At 42.0% G+C, this 27678-nt stretch overlaps 1 protein-coding gene across 1 annotated transcript in view; it reads left to right on the forward strand.

Annotated features, from left to right (window-relative positions):
* Rpa1 (replication protein A1) overlaps positions 1-27678 on the forward strand; it is a 55290-nt gene that overhangs the window by 6904 nt on the left and 20708 nt on the right. Inside the window, exons 2-6 of the mRNA XM_075991678.1 lie at positions 17-67; positions 1511-1589; positions 2186-2294; positions 15277-15365; positions 26951-27043. Of these exons, the coding sequence (XP_075847793.1) occupies positions 17-67; positions 1511-1589; positions 2186-2294; positions 15277-15365; positions 26951-27043 (421 nt within the window). The remainder of the gene's footprint in view (positions 1-16; positions 68-1510; positions 1590-2185; positions 2295-15276; positions 15366-26950; positions 27044-27678) is intronic.

Below are 27678 nucleotides of genomic sequence, written 5' to 3' on the forward strand. Positions count from 1 at the left end.
TTTTTTTCTTTTTCAGACCATAATGCAAAAGGGAGATACATCCATAAAGCCTGTCCTTCAAGTCATTGTAAGTACCTGCATGTGTTTGAAGCAGGTCAAAAATGTTTCGGCTCTAATATGTAATTAGAAATTGCATTTGATGAAAGACGTACAGTTTTGTCTACTTCCCAGAACACACACTCTCTTACACGCACGTGTACACGCACATATACACACACATGCACTTTCTCTGCTCCATTCCCAGAATCCACTTACACTCATTCTCTCTCATACACACACCCCACACACAAATAGATACTAACATTTTTTGAAGAGCTTTACCACTTAAATTTCTTTTAATTAATTGAACCATTATTTAAGATTCTAAAATGTAATGTGGATTTCAGATATCAGAAGAGAGACTCCAGGATCATTCCTTTGGCTTTTTAAAAAATTGTTTATTGGTTTTTCAAGACAGGGTTTCTCTGTGTAAAGTGCTGACTATCCTAGAACTTGCTTTGTAGACCAGGCTGTCCTCGAACTCATTGAGCTCCCAATTTTTTCTGCCTCCCGAGTACTGGGATTAAACGAATGTGCCACCACCGCCCGGCCTAACTTATTTATTTTTATTTCATGTGCATTTGTGTTTTTACCTTCATGTATGCCCATGTGAAGGTATCAGATTCCCTGGAACTGGAGTTACAGGATGTAGCAGAATTAATAAAAACCCAGAGACATATATTGGGGTTCAACTTGAAGACCAGAAAAGCAAAGCAGCCTGCCACTGGCTCTTAGCTCTACTTCAATCCGAAAATGGCAATTCTGCCTCCAGGAATCCTCTCCTGTTTTATATTCCTCTCTAGTGCTGGGATTTAACTACATCACATAGCTGTGAGCTGCTCTGTGGGTGTGGGGAATTGAACTCGGGTCCTCTGGAAGGGCAGCCAGTGCCCTTAACCACTGAGCGATCTCTCTAGCCCCATTTTGTGCAGATTTTGAAACAGGTGAAGATAGTCACCCCTCCTGGGCTCTGTTTGCTTAGTCAGCTTCCTTCAGAAGCTGCCCCTGCCCCCTTCAGGCCAGGACAGTGTCTGCTCTGCCCCAGTCATTCTTTCCACGTGGTGCTAGGTGCTGTCCTATCTGCTTCTGTCTACACCAGCTGTGAGTTGCTTTAGGGAAATTGTTTTCTTTCCATTTTTAATTTTACTTTGCATTTTCTGCATGTTCCCTAAACAGTTCCTTGTGTGTGTTAGGTGCCATTTTATACATAATTTTGAGATACAGGAGAGAGAACACACAATTATTGATACCTCGGTTTTATTTTGTTTTTAATAATGTTAGTGGAGAGAGTTTGGTGGGAAAAACCATCAATCCAATTTTCTTTCATTTGTGTTTAGGTGTCAGGAGGATGGGCAAGCAGTTCGTCTTGTTTTAACGGCAGGCCCTTTCTTCTGCCACTTAGGTTTACTTACCCTTAGGGATTAGGCTGACAGCCTGGTTAATGAATCAGCTTTTCTATCAACTTTTCTAGAACATCCGTCCCATTACTACAGGGAATAGTCCACCCCGGTATCGACTGCTTATGAGTGATGGATTGAACACGCTCTCCTGTGAGTACGATGAGTAAATCTAGGTTCTGGGAATACTTGAATAGCAGCAGCACACTGTGCCCTTTGATTGCGGTGTTTTGAGCACCTGAAGTCCACGTTGGTGCTGGCAGAGAGCCGGTCTGACAGTAGACTGGATGAAGGGGAAAGCTGCCATTCAGATTAATTAATTTTCTCTAACTGGTGTTGTGTGTTTTCTTTGATTAATTTCCCTGAGGATAGTATTGACATTTTGTGAGTGTGATGGGTGAGCCATCCTGTACTTACTTTTTCAGGAGTTTTATTTCTATCTTAGAAGCTGTAAAAAGAAGATTGGGAGCGGGGATGGCTTCTAGAATATTTGCCTGTTGTCTCTAGTCACGGCATTAAAGACCTAGAAAAGATCGCCTTCATTTTCCCCAAGAAACTGGAATGACAGTAAAAATGATCTGGTGTCATCGAGAAATAGATAACATATAGGACCAGCCGATGATTTTAACACGGGGCAAAGCTACACTTCGTGCAGGCTGAGGGGTTTTAAAGAGCTGTGTGTAATGATTTTCCCCGTGATCAGTTCTCAGATAAAGACTGGGGGCTGAAGTTCTCTCTTTGCTTTGCAGCATTCATGTTGGCCACACAGCTGAACCCCCTTGTCGAGGAGGGGCAGCTGGCCAGCAACTGTATCTGCCAGGTCAACCGATTCATCGTTAACACCCTGAAAGACGGAAGGTACGTGCTTTGTTCTCCACTTGTTCCACTGTAGCTCGGGAACTGACTTTTGGACAGGGAAGGGGCCAAGTGCTAAAGTTCAGGGAGGTGTTTTAACAAGGCAGCGAAGAGCTTCAGCTGAACTCGGTGACTCAACTGTGGCATCAAGGAAGAAATGGCAGAAGAAACAAACTGGAAATCCCAGAAGAAAGAGTAGAATGCACAATTCCACTTATTTCTGGTTTCTTCAGCATTATTGTTAATATCGTTGAATCAACGAAAGAAACATTTAATTATGTAGTCCGGTTCCCTTTTTGTGATCTTGAGTCTTTTGTAGTCGGTGTGTTGAGCCAGTGTAGAATTTGGCTGAGTACTTGCAGGATGCTACATGCTGGAAATGCGGCAGGAGCAGAACTGTCACTCCCTCACTAAAACAATGACGTAATTTACAAACAACTATTTTAGGGAGAGGTTGCTGTACTTTTTGCTCATTTTTATTTTCAATGATAGGCTGCAACCAAAACACATGGAAATCAAATATCAGCATTTCAGTGTTGATGAAATTATGTCAATATATGTTATATTACATGTATGTGTGTGTAATTTAAGACTTATTTATTTTATGTATGTGGGTCTTTTGTCTACATGTATACCTGCATACTAGAAGAAAGCACTGGATCCCATGGGGCTACAATTAGACAGTTGTGAGCTGCCATGTGGGTGCTGGTACTGAACCAGGATCCTCTGGAAGAGCAGCCAGTGCTCTTAACTGCTGAGCCATCTCTCCAGCTTCATTCTCTGTATATTTTGAAACACTTTTTTTCAGTTCATATTAACTGACTATATGTATTCTAATTTTAACATTTATCCTTTCTGTTGTCGATTTTGGATATCTTTTAAAAATTCAAATTAAGATTTGATTGGTAAGTTTATACGTGGTGTTAATTTTAAAAAAATCTTTTTCTATCTGTCTGTCTATCTTTGACGCAAGGTTTCGCTGTTTAGCCTTGTCTAGCTTATATAGACCAGGTTGGCCTCTAACTCACAGAAATCTGTCTGTCTCTGCCTCCTGAGTGCTGGGATTAAAGGCTTGGTTGTGAAACAGCCTTGTGGATGTTGGTTTCTCTGCAAGAACAGCAAGTACTCTTAACCATGAAACATCCCTACTCCTGCATCTTTTGAGTATGCTACTGTATGTGTATTACTGTGGTTTTGCTTTGCTTTTTTTTTTGTCTCTGTCGTAAACTGATAGTCTCTTGTTTATATGGTGATTCTTACCTTTTAAAATTTGTATTTGAATCGACAGATATTTCAAAGTAGATCACTGTATTACTACCCTCCCAAAATAAAGCAGGTCTCTCTCTCTTGTAGACCAGCTTGGCCTCAAACTCACAGAGATCCATCTGCCTCTGCCTCTGCCTCTGCCTCCTAGTGCTGGGATTTAAGGCGTGCGCCACCCCCTGCCCCCCAGCATAAAGTGATCTCTGTTGTGTTTTTTGTTTTGTTTTTACAGAACTGAGCATAGCTAGCATGCTTCTAGGCAGTCAGATCCTAGCCCTGACCTCATTCTTTATGGTCATTATTTATTCTGGTTCCTGTAGATTGATTGTAGTTTACCGTGTCTTGTTGTTTATCTGTTTTTTTTCTCTGTCCCTCCCTTTTCTTCTTTTCTTTCCAGAACTATGTGGTCCGGTCCATAACTCACAGAGGTCTGCCTGCTTCTGTCTCCTGAGCACTAAGTAAAGTCATGTGTTCATACACTTGGCAGTTTCCATTTTTTTAAAGTTTTTTACAAGCGTCTTTTAGCAGTTCTTACAGGGAAATTTTGTGGATGTTAAAACTCTCATCTTTAGTGGGCTGGAGAGATAACAACACCCCATTGATAAATTGCTTGGTAGGCAAGCGTGAGAATCTGAGTTTTTTTCTAAGAAATCAGGTCCAGTGGCGCAAGTTCCAGGGGTTAGGGGGTGGGAAGAGGAGGTAGTTGGGTCCCTGGTTGGGGAGGGCAGGCAAAGGAGGTAAGTGAGTCATTGGTGTTCCTCTCCTTGCCAGCCTAGTCTAACTGGGAAGTCCCAGGTCTTAGTGAGAGACTGTCTCAAAAAATAAGATTTGCTGGGCAGTGGTGGTGCACACCTTTAATCCCAGCACTTGGGAGGCAGAGGCAGGCGGATCTCAGTGAGTTCGAGGCCAGCTTGGTCTACAAAGCTAGTTCCAGGACAGTCAGGACTGTTGCGCAGAGAAACCCTGTCTCAAAAAAAAAAAAAACCCAATACTTAAGTAGGTAGATAGGTGGGTGGGCAGGCGGGCGGACGGACAGATGGACAGACAAAGGTGGGTGACTAATGAGGCCCGAGGCCCTTGTTCAGTCCCATGACCCTCATGGTAGCAGGAGAGAATGGCACATGCACACAATAAATACCTAAGGTTTAAAAGGAAAAGGATTGGCATTGGGAATATACCTCATTTGGTGGTATTTTCCTAGCATTCACACTGCCCTGGGTTTGGTTGGTAACACCATCTAAACCAGGTCTAGCGGTGTATGCTTGTAATCCCAGTATCTGGGGTAATCATGAGGATCTGAATGAAAATTAAGGTCATCTTCATATATAGCAAATTCTAGACCAGCCTGGGCTACATGTTTCAAAACAAAGGAAAAATCAAGGTGAATGGTTCCTGAGTATTGATTGATACCTGAAGTTGACCTCTCCTCTACAGTTTCTTTTTTGAACTCAATGTGGCTTCTTGGTGCAGTGGAATACTGCGGTAGATACATATCCCCAGGAGGTGTACTTCACATGCCCTTCCGTTTGTACCAGCTGTTTCTTTTCTTCTTTTTTTCTTTTCTTTTTTTTTTTAGACAGGATTTCTCTGTGTAGTCTTCGCTGTTCTGGAACTCACTGTATAGGCCAGGCTGGCCTTGAATTCAGAGAAATTTACCCATTTCCCCTCTGCCTCCTGAGTGCTGGGATTAAAGGTGTGCGCCACCACCGCCCAGCTTGTTTCTTTCAATTTTGAGGCGGTCTCTTATCAACTGCCTTGACTGGCCTTTAATTTGCGGTGCTTTTACTGCTTCCACAGCAGTTGGGATTACAGATATGAACCATTACCCTTAGCTAACAGACCTTGTGTTACATAAAACTGGCCTATGATCTTCAGAATCTCAAACATGCAAATAAAGTTTGTTTATATTTTAAGTATTGAATCTTCTGTTATCCTTTCTCATTGGTATGACAAAAGTACCTGATAGAAATCAGCTTGGAGAAGGGGTCTTTTGGTTCACAGTTTGAGAGTACAGTCCATCATGGCATCTAGAGTCTTTTTATTCAGTCTGGGACCTCAGTCCATAGAATGGTGTCACCCCAGTTATGGTGGATCTTCTCACCTCGGTTAATCTAATCTGAAGACCCCTTCAGGGGCATACCCAGAGATTTGTCTACTGTGGTTCTATTCTGCCAGGTTGACAGTATCAACTGTCAACGTGTAATGTTATTTCGCCCTGTTTTTTTTTTTTTGATCTAATTTGGTTTATCTTTGGCTCTTATTTTAATGAATTCAGTCTATTTTATGATTCCCTTCTGGGAAGTCTCACTCTCGGCGTAGGCTTTCTTGTTTGCCAGGCTCTTTCTCGTGTGCCTTGTTCCTTTCATTTTGTACATTGTGTGTTGGTGTGAACAGTTGTGGACAGTTCTGCCAGCCTGCCTGCCTGGGGTCTGTTATCTTCGCTCCGGACTGTCTTGAGTTCTACAAGCAGAGCTTCTTTCTGACTTCTAGGGCATGTTTGAGGGAGAGGCGGGAGAGCTTTTCTGGGATCGACTACAGTCCTTGCCGGGAGACACTGCAAAGCTTCTCTCTACTGAGCGCATTTCTGCTCATGGCTCCGCCCTGGCTCACACTGAAGCATGGCAAATGGCGTGTCTGTTTCATACTTCTGCCGAGAGCCTGTGTTGTATGTCTGAATTTATCTGTTCCTTGCCTTTATCTCTCTCTCTCTCTCTCTCTCTCTCTCTCTCTCTCTCTCTTTTTTTTTTTTTTGGCTGGGATGGGGGTGGTTTCAAGACATGGTTTTTCTTTGTAAGAGCCCAGGTTGTCCTGGAACTCGCTTTGTAGACCAGGCTGGCCTCGAACTCACAGAGATCCACCTCTGCCCCCCGAGTGCTGGGATTAAAGGCATGCGTCACTACTGCCTGGTTCCTCTTAATTATTTTTAACTTAATTATTTTATGTGAATGGATCTTGTGTGTGTGTGTGTGCGCGCGCGTGCGCGCGCGTGACATGTGTGCCTAGTGCCTGTGGAAGCCAGAGGATCCCTTGGAGTTACAGATGGTTGTGAGCTGCTATGTGGGTACTGGGAATTGAACCTGGGTTCTCTGGAAGAGCAGCTAGTCCTCTTAGTCACTGAGCCATCTCTCTGGTCCCCTATTTATTTTGAGACAAATTTTTGCTACATTTTTAAGGCCTCAGCCTAGGCTGCCTCAGCTTCCTAAATTCTCAGATTAGAAGCTGCACCACCAAACCCAGCTTAATTCTTTTAAATAGTTGTCTTTGTTGTCATTTACACAAATGTTTATTGACTGTAGCTTTTTTTTCTGTATTCGGCTTATGTACTTTGTCTTTTTAAATTTTTATTTTAAAATATTTGAAGTTTTGATTTTACTTTATTATTATTCCATGTGTGTACGCACATACGTGTTCACTTGTTGTGGTGTACATGTGCGTGTTCTTGTTATGGTGTACATGAAGAGGTTGGTTCTCTCCTTCCAGTTTTCTGGGGATTGAATTCTGGTCACCAGGTTTATGCAGCAGGTCTTTACCAACTGAACCTATTACCAGCCTGTTTTAATGTTTGTAGATTAAAAAGAAATGTATGTGCACGCACGTGTGGGTGGTATGCGCTCTCTCACATGCTCTTAGAACCCCGATATCTTCCTCAGTGACTCTTATTCCCTTGAGAGTCTCTCGCTGACCCTGGAGATGACTGGCTTCTTTTTTTTTTTTTTGCTAGGCTGATGGTCTTTGACCCTTCTAGACTTTACAGGAACACCAGTCTTAACTTTGAGGATTCGAACTCAAGACCTTGTGCTTGCACAATGAGTACTGTGACTCACTGAACTGTCTCATCAGCCGCTACTTTGTCCTTTAAAAATGTTTTTTGAGCCGGGCAGTGGTGGTGCACGCCTTTAATCCCAGCACTCGGGAGGCAGAGGCAGGTGGATCTTCGAGGCCAGCCTGGTCTACAAGAGCTAGTACCAGGACAGGCTCCAACGCTACAGAGAAACCCTGTCTCAAAAAAGCAAAAAAAAAAAAAAAGTTTTTTGACATGTATCTGTTTTTTAAAATTTTGTGTGTATGGGGGTTCTGTCTGTGGCATGTATATCTTTGCACCATGTGTGTGCCTGGTGTCCATGGGCTCCAGAAGACATTGAGTGCATCCTCTGGAGTTGTAGATGGTTATGAGCCATCGAACCTGGATCCTCAGGAAGAGTAGCCAGTGTTCCTAATCCCTGACTCAACTCTCCAGTACTTAATACTTTGTCCTTTAATTTTTATTTATTTTTATTTACAGAAATAGTAAACCTGTTGTCTGTTTTACATGTTTTTCCATTCTGCCTTGGTCTATTTGTATATGGTATTTTGTGGTGTAGAATTGAGGGCATTTTTTTTAAAAAAAAAAAATCTGTATTTGCATTTTTCCCATTATGACCTCTGGATCATAATGCTGAAGAAGCTTTTGATTAAATTTTTTTCCGGGGGGGGGTGGGGGGAAGGCGTCTTTCTAGACAAGGTTTCTAGAACTGATTTTGTAGACCAGGCTGGCCTCGAACTCACAAATATCTGCATGTGCCATCACCGCCCAGCATCTGACCAGATTTTTGACCATATTTTAGTACATCAGATGAGGGTTTGGTTTTTTTTGTTTTTTGTTTTTTTTTTTTTTTTATTTTTTAGACAGGGTTTCTCTGTGAAGTTTTTGGTTCCTGTCCTGGAACTAGCTCTTGTAGACCAGGCTGGCCTCGAAGATCCGCCTGCCTCTGCCTCTCAAGTGCTGGGATTAAAGGCATGCGCCACCACCGCCCGGCCAGATGAGGTTTATTTTTACATATGACATGAGTGAGGAATCTAACTTAGTTTCTTTTCCAAATAGGCAGCACATAGAGGGCCAGTGAGAATGTTTTTTTCTGAGTGTGATGGGAGGCCAAGCCAGAGGGTTTTCAACAGGTGTTTTAAATTTTTTATTTTATTTAATGAGAAAGGGTCTCATCTCACATAGCCCAGGCAGACTTCCATGGTGCTGGGGATTGAACACTGGGCTTTGTATAGAAAACTACATAATCAGCCCTGAGTTGTGAAAGTTTTTTAACTTCTTTTCCACTTAGGGCCTCACACATGGTAGACAAGCAGTCCAGCACAGTATGCTGTTTTTCACTGTGTTATAATCTTTGAAAGGTTTGCAGAAGTTCCTCTGATAGGCCTGGGGATGTGGTTCAGTTGGTACTGTGCTTGTCTAGCATGCCTGAGGCCACATAGACCCAGGCGTAGTGCACACCCCTGTAATCCCACCACTTGGAAGAGGGAAGCAGGAGGATTAGAAGAAGCTGTAGTGAGTTTGCAGCCAGCCTGGGCTGCTATGAGATTCTCCCAGAAGCCACAAATAAAATGAGACCTGAAAACACAAAAGTGAACTGTGATAACTGTGTGGAAAATTGATAGTTGGTGGCAAACACAGATGTAAAGAGACTGGTATCTATTCTGAATTTGTCACTTTTCCCCCTGATCTGATCGTGTGTTCATGTGTCACTGACAGCTTTTGAAAGTCTGAAATTATTTGGAACACTTCACAGTGTTAAACAGTCATTATCACAATTAATTTTAGAACATTTTTTTTACTCCCACAAAGAAACTCTATACCCTTTAGCTACTAATCCCAGATCTCTGGATCCCAGAGAGCCACTGATCTTTTTGTGCCTATAGATTTGTTGACTCTGGACATTTCATGTAAATGGAGTCATAAAATATCTGGTCCTTTTTGACATTGTTTTATTTAGTATTTTCAGGTCTAGGACGTGTTACTACTTCATTCCTCTTTGTGGTAATATTCTGTTGGATAGACAGATCACATTTTGCTTATCTTTCTCCCTTTTTTTTTTTTGTACTGGGGTTAGCATGCACGCTAGGCAGCAGGTCTACCACTGAGCTACATGCTACATTCCCAGCCCTCTTTATTTTTTATTTTGAGACAGTGTCTTGCTTAAGTTACCTAGGCTGTTCTTGAACTTGAGCTCCTCCTGCCTTAACTTTCCAGTTAATTGAGATTACAGACCTGGGCCTCTAGGCCCAGCACATTTTGCTTATCTTGTTTTTCAGTTTCTGGGCTGTTGGTTTGTTTGTCTGCGTGCATTTTAAATAGTGCGCTGAAGATTAGTGTACACGTTTTTATATGATTGGCCCTTTTCCTGTGGATTCTCAGTCTGCGCAGTCAACTGACCAGAAGTATTCAGGGGAAATATTGTATGAACATATACAGCCATATTTATATTAGGCGCCAAATAATACAGTATAGCATTATTTGCATCATGTTGACTATCGTAGGTAATCTAGAGATGTTTAAAGCATACGAGAGGAGGATGTGTGTTAATTAAATGCAGCTACTACCTTGATCCATGTACAGATTCTCCTGGGAGTTGTGTCCTGGTGACATGGGCACGGGTGAATATCTAGGGGAGAAGTTGCTAGTTAAAATGCTTTTACTGACTACTTTCCCAAACTCCTCTACCCATCTACCATCTCTGCAGCAGGCCAGGGTGGATAATCTGCGCATCTTTCACTGTCCTTGTAATTATGTGCTGTGAAAATACCATCTGTGGGTATTTTAGTGACTTTTGGTTGGCAGTTTTCATGTTTTTTTCTTTCATATGAATTTTAAGAGTTATATCAAGTTCAAAAACCAAGCAGAGGTCTTGTTTGAATGCGCATAATTGCATTGAGTTGATATATTTTGACATTGGGTGTTTTCATCCAAGAATGTGATATCTTACCATTGACAGCCTTGAATTTTTTAGATAATTATCTCATTATTTGTTTTTGAGTTTTTTCTTTACATTTGTATATTATTTGTGCAGGGCACATGTATGTAGGGACACATATGCTATGACATAATTGAGTGTTTTATTATTGGAAGAACGTGTGCTGTGCACGTGTGAAGTCAGAGCACACCTTTCAGGAGCTGGTTTTCTCCTTCAGTACGGCTACCAGAGATCAGATGCGGGTGTGAGGCTTGTGCGAAGTGCCCTGAGCCACTGAGCCCTCTCACCTGGCCTGTCTCTTTGTTTTTAATGGTTCTGAATCAGTCAGCACCATTAAAGCCATGCTGACAGTGTAGCAGCAGGTACCCTCTCTAGCTGGATAACAGTGGAGCTGCCTCTGGTGTCAGTGCTTAGCATCACTTATCTTGTAAAGTGCACATGCTTTATCATGTTCAGTCTTGGGGTTTTGCAGGAATGGCTCCTGAATTTTTTGAAAAGCTTTTACAACAGCTTGATATAATCATATTATTTTTAATCCTTTAATAGTATGAATTATTTTAACCGATTAATATTGAACTGTTCTTTTGTGGTTACATAATAAATCCTGTATCTAAAAAATAATCCTCTTACTTTCCTTTCTTTTTCCTCAAATCAGTTTTATATGTTACGTGATTTTGAACATATAAGAGTATACAGAGCACATAGTAGAATTGAGTCCCTGTAGCGCTCACTTAGATAGCACTTGACATCGGGTCCTGCTCTGTCCCTCTTTTTTCCCACATATACTCTAGATAATTTTGAAGTAAGAATCAGATACAGTATTTCACATGTAGACATTTTATCATTTTTATTTAAATGATCAACTAGTTTTGAAAAATAAGTACTGGAGTTGAGGAGACAACTCAGTAAGGTGCTTGCCTCATAAGCACGATGTTGGGATCCCCACTGCCCATATAAAAAGCTAAGCATGACGACACTACTCTGGCCCTGGTGCTGGAGGTGGGAGGAAGGTGGATCCCCAGAGCATACTGGCAGCAAGTCTGCCCAGTTGGTGAGCTCTGGGCTCAGAGATACTGTAACAAACAAACAACCAAACAAAGGGAGAAGGCTGGGCAGGGTGGCCCACACCTTTAGTTCTAGTACTCCAGAGGCAGAGGCAGGCAGATCTCTAAATTCAGGACCAGCCTGGTCTACGCATCAAATCAAGAACAACCATAGCTACATAGTGACACTCTGTCTTAGAAAACTAAAAGATAAAAATTAAGGTGGAGGGTGTGGTGAGATGGTTGAGCAGGTAAAGGCACTTATTACCAGGCCTGAGACCTGAGTTTGATCCCCCGGAACCCACATTGTACAACCAACTCCTGAAGCACAAGTGTGTGCATGCAAACACACTCATAATAAGTAAATAAATATAAAAAGCTGGGCATAATGGAACACGCCTTTAAACCCGGCCTTGGGAGGCAGAGGCAGGAAGTTTTCTGAGTTCAAAGCCGGCCTGGTCTACAGAATGAATTCCAGGACAGCCCGACTACTTAGAGAGACTTGTCTCTAATAAGTAAATGGATGAAGTGTGGAGAGAAATAGAAGACACCCAACACCAGGCAGTGGTGGCGCTCGCCTTTAATCCCAGCACTCAGGAGGCAGAGGCAGAGGCAGGCATATCTCTGTGAGTTTGAGGCCAGTCTGTCCTACAAAGCAAGTTTATGACAAGATCCAAACCTGTGGAGAAATCCTGTCCCGAGGGGGACAAAAAGGCACTCAACTTACTGGTGTCTTGATCTCAGGCTTGTGCACATACACATGCAACATGTGCACCCACATGCATATGTATGCACACACAAGCATGCACTCATTCATACTACACACATCCATGCACACAAAAATGAAAGGCAGGTACCATTTGCACCTAAAGTAAATATCCAGCAGTGTTCATGTTCCAACTACTCATATATATGAATTTATAAATGCTTATATGTGTATGTGTCTGTATACATTTGCATATACATTCATATTTGAATCAGGAGCCAAAGTAAATTAACATAGCAGTAGGTTGATGCTCTGGAGAGCTTCTAACACCCATATGTTCCTCCTTTGTCTTTTATCCTTACAGTTTCCCATAGCCTGTATTTTGCTATGGTATCCCTGTAAAGGTTACCTATGTTCTCTGTAAAATGGGTTTGGTGTATTATTAGACTATGCAGTTGTATTCATCTTGTTTTATTTCATTTAATGTATATATGTGTTATAAGATGGAATACATTTTTAGTATTTTGTTAGAATTTTAGATTTCTTAAAATTTAATTTTGTGTTTATGAATGTTTTACCTGCATGTGTATGTACCACGTGTGTGTCTGGTGTCTACAGAGGGCGAAAGAAGGCGTCAGATATTCTGGATCTGGAGTTACAGGTGGTTGTTGTGAGCCACCATGTAGGAGTTCGGACTCAGGCAGGTCCTCTGGAAGAGCAGCCAGTGCTTTCATTTACTAACCATTTCCCCCAGCCCAAGATAAAATTTAAAACTAATTGTGTGTGTGTGTGTGTGTGTGTGTGTGTGTGTGTGTGTGTGTGTGTGTGTGTGTGTGTGTGTGTCTTTGTGGTTATGCATACATGTGATATGTTGGGGAAGTGTCTTCGGAAACCAGAGACATCGTGCCCTGGAACTGGGGCTAAAGGCAATGATGAACTGCTAGATGCTGGTACTCAGAACCAAACTCTGGTTCTCAGCAAGAGCAGTATACACTTTAACTGATGAGACATCTCTCCAGCCCTAGATAGTTGTTTTGTTTGTTTGTTTTTTAATGTTTCTTTTTTGTTTTGTTTTGTCTTTTATTTTTGGTTTCTGGAGCATGATATCATGTAGCGCAGGCTGGCTTCTAACTCACTGTGCATCTGAGGTAATCCTTGAACTCCTGATCTCAAGTGCTAGAATTGTAAGCATGCACCGCCACATTTGACTGAGCGGGTAGCTTTAACAGATCGTCTATATCCAGTTCATAGCAGATCATTTTTTCAGGCTTGTTTTGTTAAAGTGCCGTAACCCTGGAAGGATAACTTGATAAAGGTAGCACATATTGAATCATATGTAAAGTCCACCTTCAGCAGCCAGACCATCCAAACAATGAAGTGTGGTTATTGCTTCATCCTTGCTCACATTTGCCTGCCCCGCCCCTTTTTATTGCCACTAGCTGGCTTTCCTTCAGTCCACTATCCTCTTTTCTGTCACCCCCACCCCCACCCCACCCCCCCGTGGTTAATTGCCTTCAAATTCCATTTTTCTGTTGCAGCTCTTTTTTTCTTTTCTCAGGTTTCATGTGTGTGTACATGTGATGTGCATGTGTGTGTGCGTGCACGTTAACATTTGTACATGAACATGCAAATCCAAGGCTTGGGAGACATTATCCTTAACCACCTTTCCACTCCTGAGTTTCATGGAGGCAGGGTCTTAGACAAGCCCAGAGCTCTGCAGTATGGCTTGTCTTGCTAACCAGCTTGTGCTGGGGATTCCCCCTCTGAAAGATGGAATTACAGGAGGATTACCACATCCACCCGGCATTTATTTGGGTTTCTGGGCATCTGAACTCCAGTGCTCACACTCAGAATTGCCCAAGCACTTTACCTACTGAGAGCTGACCTTCTGTGGGTGTGGTTCTTTTAGTCTGCAGACGACATCGTGACATCTTGTGTAGGTATTAAGTGACATCTTTGGGCTGTTGCTTAATCAAGCACTGTAACTGGCTACCTGCACTTAGTGAAAGTACAGTCTAGTAGAAATAACTAATCAATTTAAAACTAAAAATAATGTTCTGAAGGAATGAAATCGTGGTTGTAGTCAGACAAAGAAACTGATCTAAATGAAAGACCAAGAAAATGTCTTTTGAAATGATATTTGAGATAGAGGTTGGAGGGGCGTAGCTCTGTGGTAGAGCATTCTCTTAGCATGAATAAGTCCCTGGTTCAGTTCCAAGTTTGAGATAAGAACTAAAAAGTGCATATTAGATGAAGCAGAATGGGAAAAAAATGCAGTTGGAGGACCATGTGTAGGCTTTGTGGCAGGAGGAAGCATGGCTTCTGCCAGGAACTGAAAGAAAACAGCTGGGCTAGAGGGCAGCACACTTGAATTGCTGAGACGAGATTAGCTGGAGGTGGTAGCATAGCAGAGCCAGACCATAAAGCCACATGAGCACTTTAAAAAGAAATGTGTGTGTGTGCGTGTGTGTGTTGATGCATGTGTGTAAGTACTTGTGCGTGTACCTGTGGAAGCAGAGGTATTGTTCCTTAGGTATCATCTACTTTTTTTTTTTTTGAGATAGGTACACTAGCCTAGAACTTGCTGGTTATGCTAGGCTGACTGTTCAGCACTGGAATTACAAGCATGTGCTACCACATCTGACTGGCTTTTTGTTTTGTTTTGTTTTTTCCAAGACAGGGTTTCTCTGTGTAGCTTTGAAACCTGTCCTGGACCTAGCACTTGTAGACCAGGCTGGCCTCGAACTCAGAGATCATCCGCCTGCTTCTGCCTCCCGAGTGCTGGGATTAAAGGTGTGCACCACTGCGGCCCGACTTATCTGTTTATATGGGTGTTAGGGATCAAACTCAGGCCTTCGTGCTTGCACAGCAAGTATTCTCTGGGAAAAAGTAATGGTTCTGAAAACAGGTCATCTTTTTGTGCTGTAGGATTTTGTATTTAATAATCTGAATTCTTATATCAGTGTCTCCGTGAAGATAATGGCACATAGAAAGGTGTACTGTTTTAATTAAGGAACTAGATAAGAAATAAATACCATATAGTCATTCCAAAAAAACATTGTTGTGGGTAACTAGTGAATGAAGTATTTACATAGGAATTAACACTTCTTAAGTTATTCATGAGTGAGAAAAGGATTATAAAGGACACAGTTTAGCCAGACAATCATTAAAGTTTAGTTCTTCTCAAAGCTCCAGAGTTCTTTTTTCTAACTTGTGTCTGTTTGTCTTTGTAGGAGAGTAGTTATTTTGATGGACGTGGAAGTTGTGAAGTCAGCTGAAGCAGTTGGAGTAAAAATTGGGAACCCAGTGCCCTATAATGAAGGTAAAATCTTCCTTGTAGGTTGTAGCCCTCAGTTGGATACAGCTTTGTAGACCAGAACATCGCTTTGTGATTTAGTAGTCTTAATAAAATGGTGAATCAGGAGAAGGGGTAGAGACCAACTTATTCTATCCTATTTGTTGTTGCTTTATTTTATTATTTGTTAATTTTTTTTAAAGACAGGATTTGTTAAGAATGAATGGCGAGTTTTATCAAACGCCTTTTCTGTTTCAGTCAGCTAATTAGTGGATTACAGTGATTGATTTTCAGATGCCAAAGCAACCTGGAATGTCTGGGATAGTCTGGATTTGTGGTGGGTTATTCCTTTCATAGACTTGGATTTGCTTTGCTGAGTCTGATTTGATTTTGTTTAGTATTTTTTGCATCTTTTTTTAAGATTTATTTTTATTATTTTTGTTCATGTTTGTTTGTGTCTGTGCCTGGAGGGCAAGCTGGTTCTCTGGTAAGTTATGGGCAGAGTTTAGCTGGGAGCAAGAGTAGTCCATGTTCTTAGCCACTGAGCCCACTCCAGCCCCCTGTGAGTCATTTTAATCTATGGTTTCTTGTTTCAGTTTGATTTTGGTATCTGAGTAATCCTGACCATACAGGGTGATCTGGAGAATATTCATTTTGTATTTTTTAGGTTCATGTAGGGTCCCTGCTATTTCCTCCTTAAATGTTAAGTTGAATCCACTAGTGATGTCTTGACCCAGTGGCTTCCCCAGGCTTCATCCTGCTGCCTCAGCCACCGCTATGCCGCTGTGTTTGGCTCATACAACAATGCTAATTCAAGTGTGAGATTTTCTAAAGATCTTTTCTGCTACTGATAACTTTTCCCTTTTGATAAACAACAGATGTGTGTTTCAAATTCTATTAAATTCTGTTAGAGTTGTATTTTTGTGCCTTGGATTAGGATACCTTTTGGTAAACTGTCTTCACTTGAAGAGAGTGTATGTAGTTGTATAGTATTTCACAAATGGGAGGGCCAATTAGTGTAGTTCAAGTACTCGAGATTCTTCCTGACTTTTTGTTTGCTTGCTATGTCAATTGATAGAGGAATTCTAGCCCCTCCGACTGTAATTGTAGGTTTATGTTTCTCTTGAAGTTCTGTTAGCCTCGCTCCTATGTTTTGAAGCCCTATTCTGAAGTGTATGGCCAGTTAGAATAACTGTACTTTTGATGACTTGTCCATGAAGTGCCTTTCTTTATCTGCCTCGATTGTCACAGAACCAGACTACCTCACTAGTTCCCTAAGTCAGCATTATCTGGGATGCTTTTGCCCATAGTCTTATTTTTAATGTATTTATATGGTTAGCACATTTGAATTTTTTAAGCAGTATGCAGTATGTCTTGCTTCAAGTTTTCTTTTATATTTGTTTATGTGCAAGTGCATTTTAAACATAGGGCCTCATGGTTTTATGTAGGCGACCATAGCTGCTAGGAGATAATAAGAGCAGGGGTCCTCCCTGACCGCTTTGTGTGTGTGTGTGTGTCTGTCTGTATTTAGAGGTGTTCCATTTGTGGCTGAGTATGCCACTGATACCCATTTTCTGACAGTCTGTTGCTTCAAGAAATGCAAATTAGGGGGCCAGAAAGATGACTTAGCAGTTAAAAGCTCATGAAGACCAGAGTTCTAATTCCAATGGCCATGTAACAGGCCTGGTGCCTACACACACTTATAACATTGGCTCCAAGAAAGGTGAGGCAGGAGGATTGCTGGAATACCTCTGCTTTTGTTGCAGCCTAGCCAAGGAACAGAAACCCCATGTTCAGAGAGAAACCCTGTCTCAAGTAGTACAGATTTGGAGGGACACACAAGCAAAAATGAAAATTATTATTGGGGATTTCCTGAACAGATTTCTTATATATCCAGAAGTCTTTATTTCAAAGTTTTTTGTTATTGTAAAAATTATGTTTAACTATATAAATTATGTGAATGAATATTGCAGAATTTTACATATATGTTAGATATTATCTTTCATATATTTTCATATGTATATGAAATATACATATTTCATATATATTCATTATGTTTCATATTAGTATGTTAAAAAACTATATAGTTGAAAAACTATATAGTTTTTTAAGATTTATTTATTTATTATGAATACAGTGTTCTTACTGTATGTATGCCTACATGATAGAACAGGGCACCAGATCTCATTATAGATAGTTGTGAGCCACCGTGTGACTGCTGGGAATTGAACACAGGACCTCTGGAAGAACAGCCAGTGCTTTTAACCTCTGAACTATCTCTCCAGCCCAACTGTACAGTTTTTAAACATTGAAATTTTAACGAAAAACTAAAAGTACAAAAAGATAAATATTAAGTTGGGCAGTAGGGGCACACACCTTTAATCCTAGCATTCTGGGAAGCAGAGGCAGTTGGATCTCAGTTCCAGGACAGCCAGGGCTACACACAGAGAAACCCTGTCTTGAAGAAAAAGAGAAAAGAAAAGAAACTTAAGATGATCATATATCTGTGTCTTTTACATTTTTTCTGTGTGTGAGTGTTTTGCTTGCCTGTATATAAGCATGCCCTGTGCACTCAGTGCTTTCAGAGGTCAGAAGAGGGTGTTGGCTTCCCTGGAATTGGAGTAACAGCGAGCCTCCACATGGGTGCTATGCTCCTAACCACTGAACCATCTCTCCAGCCCTATTTCTTTCCTTTTCTTGTTTGTTTGTTTTGTTTGTTGTTTGCTTTTGTTTTTCAAGACAGGGTTTCTCTATAGCTTTGGCGCCTGTCCTGGAACTAGCTCTTGTAGACCAGGCTGGCCACGAACTCACAAAGATCCGCCTGCCTCTGCCTTCCTGAGTGCTGGAATTAAAGGTGTGCACCACCACCACCCAGCCAGCCCCATTTCTTTAACAAGCATTAATGTTTGTTTTGATTTTTGAGTAGAGATACATGACTTTGAAATGAGAACTTCAGGCTTATGTAGTGAGGATTATACCTGCCCACTGCTGCCCTTTGTAGAGAACACATTTAGGGTTTCTTTGTCCTTCAGGAGCTATGCACATCAGTTAACCAAATTCAGATGTTCCTCTTGTGCCCCGCATGGAAAAATACAAAACAGGAAGAAAGAAAAGGATTTGTGAGGTGAAGCAGTGGGTGCAGGCTTTAGTCTGTTCTAAGTGAGGCCAATCCTTTTAAATGTTCAAGAACTCCTTTGCTTTTGTTTTTGCCCTCTGAGGTAGATGTTTTTTGTAGTTGGCCCTTTTTCTTCTGTGTTTGTCTTTTTCTTCTCAATTTCCAAGTGTTCTTTTAAAAGTAGGGAGTGTTGTTCTTTGGTTCAGATATGAATTGTAGACGTATGTGTGTGATTTTTCTATTCCCATTCCCCCATCCCTCCCATGTCTCTCCTATCATTCCCTCTCATATTCATAGCCTGTTTTCCTACACACACTTTACACATACCCCTAAATATGTAAGTGCAACTTTCTGAATCTGAGCTGTAGATTCTTTGTGACTTGCTTATGATGTTTTGCTTTGTGATAGTTCTTCTGTTTGTTTTATTTATTGTTTTAAATGCATGCGGTAGATTGAATATGGCCCCGATAATCTCATAGGAAGTGACACTATTAGAGGATGAGGCTTTTTTGGAGTGGGTGTGGCCTTGTTGGAGGAAGTGTGTCACTGTGGGGGTGGGCTTTGAGGTTTCAGGATACTGCTGAGTGTCTCAGTTGACTTCCTGTTGCCTCCAAGACATAGTGCTCTCAGCTCCAGCATCACATATGTGTGTGCCACCATGCTCCCCAACGGATGATAATGGGCTGGACTTCTGAAACTGTGGCCAAGCACCCCAATTAAATGTCTTCTTTATAAGAGTTGCCATGGTCATGGTGTCTCTTCACAGCAATAGAAATCCTACCTAAGACAGAAGTTGGTACAAGGGTCTGGGGTACTGCTGTGATAGGTTGGACCATGTGTTTGTTTGGAGGAATTTGGACTTAGGTACTTTGGGTTATGAGAGCAGTAGAATGCTTTAAGCACTGCTTAATGGGCCATATTAGTAGGAGCATGGAATACAGAGGTGCTAAGGGTTATTTGAACTGTCGGGAGCTCACTCAGGTTTCAGAGAATTTTAGTATCTTGTGATATTTTGGTGAAGAAAGTGGCTACCGTTGCCCTTGTTCAAAGAGTCTGCCTGAGACTCAAAGCAAAGAGTTTTGGATTAATTGTGTTGGCAGAAGAAATCTCAAAATAGCCCAGTATAGATTCTGTCATGTGGATATTAGTGATAACGGTAATGAAGATTTATAATGAAAAGGAGCAAGCTGAGCAGGGTAAATTACAAAAAGTAAATTTTGAGGAGAACAAGAGCACCAGGAAGTAGAATAGATCTAACTCTGTGTTCAAGGAGATAGATGGATTAAGAAATGAGATAAAGGGAGTGGTGATCTTAGAGAAAGATCCCACCCGGCTAAGTTTCCAATTTTTGAAAGGAACTAAAAGTTTAGAGTTGTGTGGTGGTGGGGCACACCTTTGATCCCATAACTGGGGAGGCAGAGGCAGGCGAGTGTCGCAGTCAACTTCCTAATGTTTGCAAGGTATAGCACCCTCAGCTCCAGCACCATGTCTGCCTGTACACCACTATGCTCCCCATCGTGATGATAATAGACTGAACCTCTGAAACTGTAAGCGAGCACCCCAGTTAAATGTCTTCTTTATAAGAGTTGCTGTGGCCATGGTGTCTCTTCACAGTATGTGAAAACCCTAAGCCAGTGCACATGAATGTTTTGCCTGCTTGCATGCTTGGTGCCTGTGGAGACCAGAAGAGGGAATTGGATTCCCCCTGGAACTGGAGTTCCAAGATGCCATTTGGATGTTTGGAATCAAATCCGGGTCCTCTGGAAAAGCAACCAGTGTTCTTAACCAATGGGGCATCTCTCTGACCTCACGTATGCTTTAAGATTTATGTATTTATTTATTATGTATACAGTGTTCTCCGCTTATATGCCTGCATGACAGAAATGGGTACCAGATCTCATTATAGGTGGTTGTGACCACCATGTGGTTGCTGAGAATTGAACTTAGGACCTCTGGAAGAGCAGCCAGTGCCTTAACCACTGAGCCGTCTCTCCAGCCCCATGTTTGTTTTTGAGACCATGTCTTACTGTGTAGCTCTGGCTGGCCTGACACTTACTATGTAGCCCATACTGACCTCAAACTTGAACCTCTTGTCTCAGCCTCCTGAGATTATAAACACAAGCCATTGCACCTATCATCTGAATAAAACTTTTATTACTGGGCTGGAGAAAGGTTTAGCAATTAGGAATTCAGTTCCCAGCACCCATACTGGGTAGTTCACAATAGTCTATATAACTCCAGCTCCAGGAAACCTGAAGCCTCTGGCCTCTGTGAGGACCTACATTAATGCGTATATACCCACATGCAGGTGCACACATCTACCCAGAATGAACAAATAAAATGTATCCTTTTTTTTTAAACTTCATTACTACTATTACTATTAATAATTTAGGACTTTAGAGACCTGTTGTGGTGGCTCACACCTATACCTCAGCACACTGGAAGCTTAGACAGGATTGCTGTAAGCTTGAAACTGGTCTCAAAACAACAACTAAAACCAGAGAAACATGAGAACGAAGGGATGGACTTGGTGGCTTGTTCCTGTAATCCCAGCACTCTGGGGTAGAAACCAGGGAATTCGTTTAAAGTCATCCTTATCTTAATGAGTTCTAGGATAGCCTGGGCTATATAAGACTATCTCAAAAAACAGTCTAGGGGTGGGGAGAAACCTATTGGTTATCTACCGTTTTGATTTATTCAACTGGATGGTTTCCTCAGACACTGTATTTCAGGGACAAATCTTTGTAATAAGTGAAAGACAAAAAGGTGATTTTTGTTTTGGGGTCAGAACCACAGAGCTATAGGGAAAATCCCTTTGTCTCTCTCCAATTTACCTGGCCATTCCCTGTCTTCCACGTCACTTGCAGTGCAGAGGCTGAGAAGAGTCTGCTGTCCAGGATCATTTACTATTGGGTGTCATTGTTTCTTGAGCCACCGTGGAAATGCCATGGTTGGAGAGACAATTACAGTTCAGGGCGCAACAGCTTCTGAGTAGACTGAGAACTAAAGTCAGACTTGTGTCCTCTGGAACCTAATCCAGGACCTCTTACAGGTCAGGAGATCATTAGTTAGCGAACAAACCCAGCCCCGACCAGTAGGAATTCCAGAATGCATTGAAATGCAAAATATAACTTTTACTACTACTGCCTTACCAAGCAAAGACAGATGATTCAAAGTGTGCAAAATAGAACTGCAAACACAGTCCACGCTGCATATACTGTAGGAATGGTGGTTTTTTTAAGTAATACTTACGACTGCATTTTTGTCAGTGTGTGTTTGTATGCAAATCCTTTATGTCTTTACTGCTGGTGATAATAGCTTGCTCAAACTTAAATGTATCATACAATACTTAGTTTACTATTCGTATTGGAATTATATTCAGCCTGATCGTGTCCCTTTTCTGTCATCAGGAGCTTAGAAATATTGTATTGATCCTCTGTTTATTCTTTTTTTTTTTGTTTGTTTATTTTCTTTGGTTTGGGGGTTGAGACAGAATCTCACCACGTAGCTGGCTGTCTATATAGACCAGGCTGGCCTTGAAGTCACAGAGATCTGCCTGCCTCTACCGAGATTAAAGGTGTGCGACACCATTGGCAAGCTGTTTATTCTTTTTTATTTATTTATTTAGTTATTGTCAAGGAAGCGCTTGGCTTGGGAAGTTGATGGGTTTGTTTGTGAATTTTTCTCTGCCCACAGCTCACTTGCCATGATAGATAGTAAAAATTATCGGTATGAGTGCAAGTTACCCGAGGAGCTGGAGTCTGCTCTCAGTTCCTGCTCCCTCCTGGCGTAGAGCCAGTGTGTAGCCAGCCAGAGCTAGAGAGCTGAAGAATTACTATCTTGATCTAGCCTACTGAAATGGCTTGATTTGCAGGTGGCACAAGACAGGTTATTATAAACGGAGCCTACATTATTGCTTTGCAGAATCATTTTGGCTTCTAGAAAGATTTTTCCTCAGCTATGGACTGGCAGCTGCTGCGTTACAGTGTGCTAATTGAAGGGCAATTGTTGCTATTTAGAATGCTCTGGAATCCTTGCCATCATTTGGTTCAGGGCTGTCTCTTGTACCAGAATTGTAAGAGATAAAGGTTACTGTTCTATTAAGTGGATTAGTAGCTTTTCCTAATTACCACATCTTACGTTCTAATGTTCTACATAACTAGAGTTATTATTGTCAGGATTGGTTGTTTACAAATTAAGCACATGGTGGTGTGGTACATGAACTTAACCAGAGAGAGCTGAGCAATACTAGCTTCCCTCTCCTCCACCATGTTAAAGGGTGCAGTACTGTCTCCATCATAGTGATAGCAGTTACTGGGAAAATGCACTTAGCCCTTGGTCCTTGTTCAGAGGAAACCCTCTGAAAAACAGTAATAGTAGTTGTTATTGTTGTCTTGTGTATCCCGGACTGACCTAAACTCACTGTGTAGCTGAGAAGGAGTGCCTTAAATTTCTGTCCCACCTACTTCTACTGCTGTGTGCTGGGATTGTGGGCCATGTACCACCAGGACCTAGTGCACGCTAGGCAGGTGCTCTATCAGTTATCAGCTGGAGACTTGTTAGTTAGGTAGTAAACTTCAGTGATTCTGATACTATTGTTGTATTTTGTTCAGCTAAATTTGTAACTAATTCATATAAAAATGAAAAATATACATGTTAGAATAGGTACATTGTTGTATGTTTTTTAAATTGTAGTAAAATATACACTTACTGCTTAACTTTGAGGTGAAGGACTATCTATGTTACCTGTGCTGGCCTTGAGCTCCAGCCTCCTGAGTAGCTGTGGCTACAGGCGGGTATCACTGCGTGTTTACCATTTTTACATGCACAGCACAGTGACCTTAAGTCCGTTGTGTTGTTTAATCTTCCCTAAGTGAAGCTGCTGTTTCCCGCTTCTGCCAGTCTCTGGTTACTCTGTTTTACCTTCTGTCTCGGACTTTGAGCATGGCACAGTCCTGAGTGGCGGTTATCTTTGTATGTACATGTGTGGGGACGCCAGCGGTCCGTGTCAGGTGTCGTCTTGGTCACTCTCCATCCTATTTCTGAGACAGGCTTTCTCACTGAACCTGGTTCATCAGTTGGGCTAGCTGACTGATGAGCTCTGGGGAATCTCCCTGTGTCTGCCTCTCCAGTCCGACTTCACCTCTCCAACAGCCCTTTCTAGGGATCAAACGAGGGTCTTTACGCTCAGTCTGCCAGCCGAGTCAGTCTCGGTCCTCGGTTATCTTTTTATAGAAATCGAATGTGTGTCCAGTCACCGTGTCCAGTTCAGTCAGGTACGCAGCAGCAAGCATGGCTCTGAGAACTGGGGCTCCCTACTTTAGATGATTTAGAGACTGTAAAAATGACTCAGGAGGTGAAGGCATTGGTCCCCAAGCCTGATGGCCTTTGTTCCATCCCTAGGACTGACTCCCTCAAGATGTCCTCTGAGGACACACAGGTATGAACATATCCGTGAGCCCCACACATACACAGATAAATATTTTTAAAGGAGAGAATTTAAGTGGAGGATAGGAGGTCACTTTTAAAAGTGCGTCTTATGATGCAAATAAACATACACTTTTTTTTCCGTTTATTTATTTATTAAAGATTTCCGTCTCTTCCCCGCCACCGCCTCCCATTTCCCTCCCCCTCCCCCAATCAAGTTCCCCTCCCTTGTCAGCCCATAGAGCTATCAGGGTTCCCTGCCCTGTGGGAAGTCCAAGGAGCCCCCACCTCCATCCAGGTCTAGTAAGGTGAGCATCCAAACTGCCTAGGCTCCCCCAAAGCCAGTACATGTAGTAGGATCAAAAACCTATTGCCATTGTTCTTGAGTTCTCAGTAGTCCTCATTGTCCGCTATGTTCAGAGAGTCCGGTTTTATCCCAGGTTTTTTCAGACCCAGGCCAGCTGGCCTTGGTGAGTTCCCGATAGAACATCCCCATTGTCTCAGTGTGTGGGTGCACCCCTCGCAGTCCTGAGTTCCACGCTTGTACTCTCTCTCCTTCTGCTCCTGATTTGGACCTTGAGATTTCTGTCCGGTGCTCCAAAGTGGGTCTCTGTCTCTGTCTCCTTTCATTGCCTGATGAAGGTTAATATTCAGGAGGATGCCTATATGTTTTTCTTTGGGTTCTTCTTATTTAGCTTCTCTAGGATCACTAATTATAGGCTCAATGTCCTTTGTTTATGGCTAGAAACCAAATATGAGTGAGTACATCCCATGTTCCCCTTTTTGGGTCTGGCTTACCTCACTCAGGATAGTGTTTTCTATTTCTGTCCATTTGCATGCAAAATTCAAGAAGTCCTTGTTTTTTACTGCTGAGTAGTACTCTAATATGTATGCATTCCATACTTTCTTCATCCATTCTTCCATTGAAGGACATGTAGGTTGTTTCCAGGTTCTGGCTATTACAAACAATGCTGCTATGAACATAGTAGAGCATATACTTTTGTTGTATGTTAAGGCATCTCTTGGGTATATTCCCAAGAGTGGTATTGCTGAGTCCAGGGGTAGGTTGATCCCGAATTTCCTGAGAAACCGCCACACTGCTTTCCAAAGTGGTTGCACAAGTTTGCATTCCCACCAGCAATGGATGAGTGTACCCCTTTCTCCACAACCTCTCCAGCAAAGGCTATCATTGGTGGTTTTTATTTTAGCCATTCTGACAGGTGTAAGATGGTATCTTAAAGTTGTCTTGATTTGCATTTCCCTGATCGCTAAAGAAGTTGAGCATGACCTTAAGTGTCTTTTGGCCATTTGAACTTCTGTTGAGAATTCTCTGTTCAGCTCAGTGCCCCATTTTATAATTGGGTTGATTAGATTTTTACGGTCTAGTTTCTTGAGTTCTTTATATATTTTGGAGATCAGACCTTTGTCAGTTGCGGGGTTGGTGAAGATCTTCTCCCAGTCAGTGGGTTGCCTTTGTGTCTTAGCGACAGTGTCCTTTGCTTTACAGAAGCTTCTCAGTCTCAGGAGGTCCCATTTATTCAATGAGGCCCTTAATAATGTCTGTGCTGCTGGGGTTAACATACACTTTTTTAACCACTTTCCTTCAGTGGTGTTTTCTGAGCAACTTATCTTTTCCTTGCTGATTTTAAAAAAGGCTTTGCTTAAAACTTTAAAACTGGGCTCTGTGGTGGCGGTGGCGGAAACCTCTAAACCTCTCAGGAGGCAGAGGTAGATCTGCTGGTCTAAATTGTTAGTTCCAGGACTACGCAGAGACCCCCTGTCTGCAAAAAAACAAATTAAAAAATTAAAAATTAAAACCTGTTAGCTGTTTGTCACTAGCTGCATTGTCAGTTTTCCCACGCTCAGGTCTTAGGACTCTGGATTCAAGGATAATGGAAGGCCAAACTGTCAGCGCGAGCTTCCTTGTCAGTAGCCTGTGCCGTTTGCCTGTGCATCTCAGTTTTTCTCTCCGTAGGAAGAACCAAAGCACAATCAGTTCTATTTAGTCTTTTAAACTTTATGCTAAATGTGTTTGTCTCTAATGGCACAATCCCATCTCATTTCCTTGTGCCACTTAAGACTAATTTTGGCAAACATGAACTAAATGGGTGTGTGGCATGCCTGCAAGAGTTTGAGCTTGACAGTTGGAGAAGGCATGCATACACATAGTGGCAGGAGATTTCCCACCCGTGCTCGCCATTTTTGATATTTTAGAACACTCTGGGATATATTTTTTAGCTGGAGGCTGACTTTGGCCTTCAGAGCCAATCACAGAGATGAAATCCAAGTCCATTAATTTATTATTTTAAAACATTGGGGTATGCAGTTTACAATTTTACCGTTCTTCAGCTTCATAAACATTTGTATAAAGGGTGAGGGGCAAACACATACTCTCACGGTGTGGTGCTTCTTATTTTCTGCTTGAGAGACATGTTCATTTCCCCTCCTTTTTATCTCTCTGTTGCCTTGACACGACTGCTTCTGAACTCCTCTCATCTCTCCCTGCTGTGACAGTTCACTAGCACGTCATGGTACCTGAAAGTCTTTCAGCTCGTATTTCCCACCAGCTGTCAGTTGCAAAATAAGGTTGCTTTGTCTGGGGGAAAGGGTAGAATCCTTTCTGAGTCTCCTTTTCCTTTGAAGCTGAAGCACTTGAAGGACAATTGAACTGCTTTTAGGTTTCCTTACCACCCAGCTTTCTCTTCTGATGGAGCCTACCGTGAACACTGTCCTGTTGACGACATGGATTTGTTGCTATGGAAATAGTGGTGGTATCACAGATTCAGCCCAGTGACTTTACTGCAGGAGAAATGGGCAAGGCTTTAGGGAGAACCTCATTAAAACTGAAAGCTGTCAATTCCGAACAGTTGAAAGGTAAATGGAAACAACCTTTACTGTGCAAAGACAAGAAAAGTGAGCCCTTTGCAAATGCATGGTGTGCAGCTGGGCGCCTGGGTGTGTATTCTGACCCTCCCAGAGCTAAAGGAGTGGGTTTCCTAGGGTGTTTACTACTCAGATTGAAATCTCTTGACTGGGTTTGCACTGAAGCAGCCTTTCTTTTAATTTCCAGGCCATGGGCAGCAGCAAGTTGTTCCTTCCCCAGCCTCAGCAACCACACCACCAGCCAGCAAGCCCCAGCCACAGAATGGAAGCTTGGGAATGGGTAAGGTGTTACTCAAGAATATCAAAATAATGTATTAAAATTTACTTGGAGGCAGGCGGCAGTGGCACACACCTTTAATTCCAGCACCAAGGAGGGAGAGGCAGGCAGATCTCTGTGAGTTTGAGGCCAGCCAAGGCTACACAAAGAAACCATGTCTTAAAACAATAAGCAAACAAATATGTAAATAAATAAATGATATAAAGTTTACTCTGGGACTGAACAGTTTTCAAAATTCTCTTCATGGTTCAGGCACAGTAGCCTAGGCCAGCAGTTAGAGGTATTAGCAGGAGATTCAAGAGTTCAGGGTCATTCTCTGCTACTAGCAAGTTCAAGGCTAGCCTGGGTTGGTAAGATTCTCTCTGGAAAATAAAAACCAAACAAGCAAACAAAAACTTCCATTCATGGTAGATTGCAACGAATAATTCCAATTAAATTTCCACCTTTTTACAACTTCCTAGCCACTTGTTACTTCCCGCTTGTCTCCAAATTTCCTGTTTGAGGCTTTCATAGGAATTTATCCTTTCCCATGAGACAGAATTGTTCCTTTTGGCTGTAGCTTCTATTTTTTCTCTCGTCTAGCTTTCTCTGTAGCAGGTCTTGATGGGGTCATTTCGTGTACTTCCTGACCCTTGTTT

This window comes from Microtus pennsylvanicus, chromosome 11 (genome assembly GCF_037038515.1).
Source record: "Microtus pennsylvanicus isolate mMicPen1 chromosome 11, mMicPen1.hap1, whole genome shotgun sequence".
Classification (NCBI taxonomy): Eukaryota; Metazoa; Chordata; class Mammalia; order Rodentia; family Cricetidae; genus Microtus; species Microtus pennsylvanicus.